The 6,975-nt window shown below is 41.7% G+C and overlaps 1 protein-coding gene across 1 annotated transcript; it reads left to right on the top strand.

The window, feature by feature from the left end:
• Nucleotides 1-1,618: 1,618 nt before the first annotated feature.
• LOC101845851 (damage-control phosphatase ARMT1) lies at nucleotides 1,619-6,730 on the top strand. Its single transcript, XM_013082895.1, has 3 exons — nucleotides 1,619-1,657; nucleotides 3,702-3,816; nucleotides 6,117-6,730. The coding sequence occupies exons 1-3, from the start codon at nucleotides 1,619-1,621 to the stop codon at nucleotides 6,728-6,730; spliced, it is 768 nt and encodes a 255-aa protein (XP_012938349.1).
• Nucleotides 6,731-6,975: the final 245 nt, after the last annotated feature.

Raw genomic sequence — 6,975 nt, 5'->3', positions numbered from 1 at the left:
AACCACGGTAACAAATAGTTTAACAGTACTTGCTTGAATAAAACAAATATATTGTGAACTAGCTTTACGTGTAAAGCACATCTAAAAAAATGTTCAGAATACTGAGATTTTATCGAAACTTCTCACAACATTGTCTTTCCACTTCAAATTTTACCCATTTTGTCAAAAAAATCCTGGCCTGCCTAGTATGGGGGTAAAGGTCAGCTTTTGACCTTTCTAATAATGCAGCAGTTATTTCTGTACACACTATCGCGACCGAGCAGTTTTTGAAAGAAAAAGAGTTGCTCTGGCTTGGTTTCGATGCGAGCGCCGGTCGGACGCAAAATGAGTCATTTTCCCAAATTTTAGAGCTATATTAAACATATTTCCACACGTCCATTCTATCCTCGAACAACACACATATTAGAACAAAACAAGCTCTTCAAAAAGGTTTTTATTTCATTAAAATAAAGCAATCATGAGTGAAAAGCTACGTTTGTGAAGTTGATCACTACGGCAGTTTTCCTCCTCGGGAAGAACTCGACTTGCCGCGATCGGCGCACCGTTTATGGTACCTACCTATGTTGTTCGGGCACAGTATGAGCATGACATAATTCTACTGTGCATAATAATAAGATGTTAATATCCCCCCTTTGGGAATGCCCTAACCTAAAGTAAAGACGACTTCAGTCAGTAACACTGCCCTGGTGGGGGGCTGTAATGAAAGTGATCCTATTGGTTAATCATAGGTTCAGTGTATTGAAACGTGATTCCTGTCTATAACAGGGTTCCAGTGTAACAGGGATGTCATGTTGGTCCCGGCAGTCCAGTTATAACCAGGGCCCACTGTAAAATGTCTGAATGTTGGAGAGACCCAAAGGAAATATTCTAAGCATACTAATCTAAAGTTTGTTCTCCATTATTGACCCCAACAAAATTCGCAATTTTATATAGACCGTCGGTCTTTACTCAAGGTGAGTGCTGTTTTAAAATATAATTGACTGTTTTACCTTTAAATTTTTACCATGAATTTTTATTTTGACTATAAATTAAACCTAGCTGTGCTGTAATCAATTGTGAAAAGTTCCAACTTATGTCCCACGCGCTCAAATGACTCGTACAGTTGCAAGTGCCATCAAACTTTCCCAATGGGGATATCCTTTAAACCGGATTGGAGGCTGGGGGCATCCGACGGTAATAAACCTGTTCCCCATCGGATGCTGGTAGTGTCTGATACTAGTGATAACTGTTTTGTTTAATTTAGTGCTAGTTTCTTCTTGTTTTTCGGAACTATTGCCGTTATAGCAGGATACTCGTTGTAAGGGATTCTGTAATAAATTCAAGGGAAATAGTAAAGTAGACCTAATCTATGAGTTTGGTGTTCTGTTAATTCCTTTTAATATTTCCCCTGATGATGATTTTATCCAACATGATCTCTAGGTCTTACCTGATCAAAAATCGAATCAGGTTTCTTTCTCTAGCACTAGCAATGTTGACAGCTCGGCGTTGGCGATCAAAAAGAAGGGGCTCTGGCTCTAGCCTAACTCGCCTGCTGTGTTGTCCCCCCACCCCACCACACCCTGTGGTGCATTGTGTCTGCTTGCGCACGTCAAACATTCACTCCATCTATCGCAGCACTATGGCTTCTCCATCCCGCATCAGAGAAGTGAGAGGCATGGTAGGCCTAGGTAATCTAGACTGGGCCGGCCTATCACGCGATGTGTTCTGCTTGTCTGCGCATGCCACACCCTCCCCACTTATTTGCTCCGACCTTCATTGTTGGCACACATGGGCTCTCCCATTCTTTGTTTCGCTGGATCACCAGCAACTTTCTTAACTGGCGAGGTTTTATATGTTTAATTGGTCTGTGCACAGCAGCAGCAATATTCCGTTATAACCGACTCGCGTGAATATCTGATTGCTAATAGCAGTATTTTATTTACAAAGATAATGAAGGGGAAAAAAGGGGGTTTTAGAATAGTGTCTTTATAACAGACTTCTCGTTATTTCAGTACTCGTTATAAGTGGACTCCACTGTACTGACTAAGCCTAAGCCTTTGTTTCCGCTGTTTAGAAGTTGGAGGCAAGCTTTTGGGGTTATTATGAGACATAGTGCACTGGGTTAAGGTTACTAGACAAAACCCCGGGAAAAGGTGGAAAAAAATTAGGGTTTAAAAAGTTATGAAGATTGAAGAATACCGGACCACTCGTATACAGTGGAATCCTGTTATAACGAGACGTAGGGGACCGGTGCGAAATGTCCTTTATACCAGGATTCTCGTTATAAGGAATCCAGTAATAAATTCAATGGAAATAATAAGTAGGCCTAATCTATGAGTTTGGTGTTCTGTTTATTTCTTTTTGTTATCTACCCTGATGATGGTATTGCTCAACATGACCTCTAGGTCTTACTTGATCAAAAATCGAATCAGGTTTCTTTCTCAAGCGCTAGCGATGTTGACAGCCCGGCGTTGGCGATCAGAAATAATGCGCTCTGGGCTAACTCGCCCGCTGTGTTGTCCCCCACCACACAACACCCCGTGGTGTGTTTCGTCTGCTTGCGCACGTTACTACACATTCACTCCATCCATCACAGCATTGTGACCTCTCCATCCCCGCATCGGAGAAGTGAGGGCATGGGTAGTGGTAGGCCTAGATAATCTAGACTAGGCTGGCCTATCACACGATGCGTTCTGCTTGTCTGTGCTTACCACACCCTCCCCACTCATTCGCTCCGCCCTTCTGTGTTGGCAAACGTGGGCTCTCCTATTCTTTGTTTCGCTCAAGGAGTTGATGTAAGGTCCTAGGTTTCGCTAGATCACCAACAAGTTTCTCAGCTGGCGAGGTTTATATTATAACTGGCCTGTGTGCTGTGCACAGCAGCAGCAATATTCCGCTATAACCGACTCCCGTGTTTGTCCGATTGTGCTATAGCAATATTTTATTTACAAAGATAAAGAAGGGAAAAAAACAGGATTTTAGAATAGTGTCTTAATAACAGACTTCTCGTTGTTTCAGGACTCGTTATAAGTGGATTCCACTGTACATTATCACGCGAGAATGTGGGGTGGAGGAGGGGGTGGGGAGGACCCCCCTGACAAAATTTTAATGAATAGATCTACCGGTCCGAGATACCCGAGATTCTCCATTGAAAGATACAAAAACTGGGGAAAATCATGAATTCCTAAGGTTGAGACATAGGCAAAGTCAGTCTGCTGGTCCGGTATTCTTCAATCTTACCAAAAAGTTAAACTTCGTTGGGTAAATCCCTGTTTCCATACCTGATGCTTCTCGCTCCATGTGAATCCTTGTCCGCATACACTATGCATTTCCTGGTAAATCCCCCACCCCTTACCTCAACTTCTTCGGGTATATTAACTCCCCTTCTCTTTTCCTTATATTTTTCAAGGAAAATCCCGCTCCCCCCCTACCTTGTACTTTTCATAGTAAATCTCTCACCCCTTCGTTTTTCTTTGGGTGTTCAAAATTTATGAGGAAAGAGTTTCAGCCTAAATAACAAAGAAGAGGTAGTTGGAAGAAGTTTAGAGTGAAGAAAAACACTTTTGTATAGCTTTAGGTATCAGATATTGTGTCAGTGTGCTTCTGTGTGGCTCTCCGTCTCCCTGCCCTAGCAAGCAAGTGAAGCGTAAACATAGTTTTTTTCTGTCAGAATGGAAGACGCCTGCTTCATTCTCAGTAAATTTCGGTTTTCTTCTTACCAGACAGATGACCCACTGAAACAGTTGTCAGACCTGAAGCCCAAGCTGTTGGTGGATGATACAGATGCAGTGCTCAAAAGATTGCTTGATGCTGCAAAAGCCAAGGGTGGTCAGGGAGGTAAGCTGAAGCCCTGGAGATTTAAGGGAAAATGTCTGAAGTAACCAGGGAAAGTCCCAGAAAAGTAAATGTTGTTCGCCAAACTTTGAACACTAATTTTAAGACTAGTAATTTCACATATTGTTGGAGCAAACTTATTTTGGGCATGCATTCAGCTTCCCTGTTCCGAGAGTGAATTTTGGGCAAACAAGTGGCTGTGACGAAAGTGGATGTGACATCGAAGCTGGGCAGTCTTGATCAGGCTCAAAATCAAGATTTATTTTAACTTTCGTCACCATTATAATTCTACGTTGATGGTCTGATTATAGTAATTTCAAAACATGCGGCTTGTGCGTTATAAACGACTTGATATTAAAAGAGAAGAAACAAATTTCTAGTTTGATCAGAGACCTGTGTTGCATCTTGTGTGTATACATCATACCTACTTGTCACTGGAAATATACTCTTATCATTGAACAAGTGTTTACAGCTGGATCGATGTTTTAGTATTCAGTGATACAATAATTGCTAGATTTGTTGTACTACTGCATCCACCTGCCCACTGTCCTGCCAACCCTGGTACGAGCTCTCTTTTACTTTTAGTTTTTCCTCTGCTTCGAGCTATGAGTTTTCTCTTGCCTGCTTTTTAGATTCCAAGAATGCTGAAATCTAGACATGGTTTTGACAGTTTTGCAGTTGCGAGCGCCGTAAAACTCTTACATGTTCTAAAACAAAAATGACATCGATCGGTCAGAGGATAGCAATGTGTTCGTGCTTCCTCGATCGTCTTGAAAAGGGTGAACATTTCTGCGATGACGTTTGTTTCAGAGGTAAAGCCCATTTTCACCTTTCAGGATATGTAAAATCCACAAATGCTGTTTATTGGATCACACCCCCCCCCCTCCCCCCTTTATTATATGTAGAAGACATTCCGTAGTGAAAAGTGAACAATGTGGGCCCTTGTGTTTGGCTAGCACTGAATGTTACAAATGACACGTTTAATTAAAATGTTTCGAGTCCACCGAAGGACATGTTGAGCTGTGGCTCTAAGAATTCTAGAATCAAAATGTTCGTTTTTTAAACTCTAAGAGAAATGAAGTATTTTTTGGTATGTTACAGGGGTAGAAACTTATTTTTTTTTAAAGATTGTTACATTTTGCGTTTATGGATGTTTTTTTCTTTAATAAGCCTTTTTCGTTTTCAAAAAGTTTCATCTTCATGAATTTTATGGCAAACAAATTCCGACCCCTTGGGGCAGTGCCACTGACTGAAGTGTCTTTAGGCCATTCCCAAAGGGGGGACATTTCTCGCTCTAATGCACAATAGAATTGTAAATGGACTGATCCAACTATGTCATGCTCATAACTGTGCTTGAACTACAGCAGGGAACTGATGCTCTTTCTTTCCAAATACTTGCTATCGTCATTTTCCTCTACTTCTTTTGTATGTTTGTCACACTCTTGTGACCTGCTATTTCCGGGGTGCCTTGAGAGTCGAAGCAGACTTTGTGCTGTTGAAGCTAGAGAGGTGAGCAGAGTAAGTCTGATTCCCTGTAAGGACTTCTCTGTTGACATCCACCCTTTGGCGCTCATATGACCTTATGCAGTTGCAAGCTCCGTAAAACCTCTACTAAAACTAACAAAACAAATTCCTTTTGAATGATTTATGTCTGTTCCAAATTAAAACATTCTAGAACAATTTTTGTTTGAGTTATTAAAAAATAAAGTTGTAAAGTTTTTTTTGGATCACCCTCTACTTCCTGCAGGGAGAGGAGAAGCCTTTCTGTATTGGATGAGATACCAATTTTACTCCTAATACAAAAGGAATGTCCTGACTTTGTAGTATGTTTATGCATTCCGTTTCGTACATTGGCAAAAGCTAGCATCGGTGGCTTGTGGATAGGCTCTGGGACTCACAACTGTAAGGAGGTGGGTTCAGATCCTGCCAGTTGTGTCCTTGGGAAAAGTGTTTTACAAGAATTTTCCTCACTTCACCCTGGTGGGATGTGTACCCGGCTATAGACAACAAAAGATCTTGTCAGTTTGTTAATGTTTGAAGACGTGCCATCTACAGCTTGCACTGTGTGCTTCCCGGGAAGTCGAGAATGTTTTTGAATGTTCTCAGGTCTCCTGGGGTAATAATCGTTCTAAAGCGCATAGAGCATGCTGTAGAACGGGAGGTGCGCAATATAAATGCAGTTATTATTATTATTATTATAATAACAGGGTTGGGGAGAGAGATGGCGGTTTCACTGGGTTTAACTGTAATGAATACTGTCATGTTTTTTCCTGTGGAGTCATGCCTTTATATCTCTTTTTCAGGACGAGTTGACATTGTCATGGATAATGCTGGCTTTGAACTCCTATCAGACTGGTGCCTGGCAGAATTTTTGTTGAGTTCTGGACTAGCAACATCAGTTCATTTTCATATCAAAGCTATGCCTTGGTTTGTCTCTGATGTCACAGAAAAAGACTTCAATTGGACTCTTCACCAGATGTCTGCCATGAACCACATTGCTATGAGCCAGCTGGCACAAAAGTGGAAGCAGCGCCTCAATGATAAGACCTGGATCATAGAGGTGGACAACTACTGGACCATGCCTAATGACTATGCTCAGATGGAAGAACTGAACCCTGCCCTCTATCAACAACTTTCCCAAGCAGACCTCGTTATATTTAAAGGAGACTTGAACTACAGAAAACTTGTAGGAGATTTGAAGTGGGATTATACAACCGATTTCCAGACGAGTTTAAGGGGATTTCTACCAGCTCCTCTGTGTGCACTTAGGGCACTGAAGAGTAATTCAGTAACTGGTCTGAAAAAGGGTCAGGCAGAAGTGGCAGAGAAGGAGAGCAGCCAGTGGATGGTCACTGGGGAGTGGGCAGTGCTCTCTTTCTCTTCAGGCAAGACAACCTCTCAACCCTGTGCCTGTTAGCACTGTGCCATCTGTTGAGCATGGACAGGTTCATGTGTGAAATCTGACGAGACGTTGGTCTGAAGTCTCGGTGTACAAAATATATACTGCGGCAATAGAAACTTTCTACTTGAGAGAAGCCTGTTTTGTGCTTATTGGTCAATATATATAAAACAGGGTTCCCAATCAACCAGGAAACAGGGAAAAGCCAGGAATTTCATTTTCAGATTTTCTGGTCGGGAAAACACCATGAAAATGAAAATATA

The sequence above is a fragment of the Aplysia californica genome, unplaced genomic scaffold (genome assembly GCF_000002075.1).
Source record: "Aplysia californica isolate F4 #8 unplaced genomic scaffold, AplCal3.0 scaffold00199, whole genome shotgun sequence".
NCBI lineage: Eukaryota > Metazoa > Mollusca > Gastropoda > Aplysiida > Aplysiidae > Aplysia > Aplysia californica.
Note: the sequence above shows the minus strand (reverse complement) of the source record. Positions and strands in the feature narration are given on the sequence as shown.

Coding starts and splice junctions, on each gene's coding strand:
- LOC101845851 (XM_013082895.1), top strand. CDS start 1,619: ATGGCTTCTCCATCCCGCATCAGAGAAGTGAGAGGCATG. Junction 1,658..3,701: donor TCAGAGAAGTGAGAGGCATG/GTAGGCCTAGGT, acceptor TCTTCTTACCAG/ACAGATGACCCACTGAAACA. Junction 3,817..6,116: donor AGCCAAGGGTGGTCAGGGAG/GTAAGCTGAAGC, acceptor TCTCTTTTTCAG/GACGAGTTGACATTGTCATG.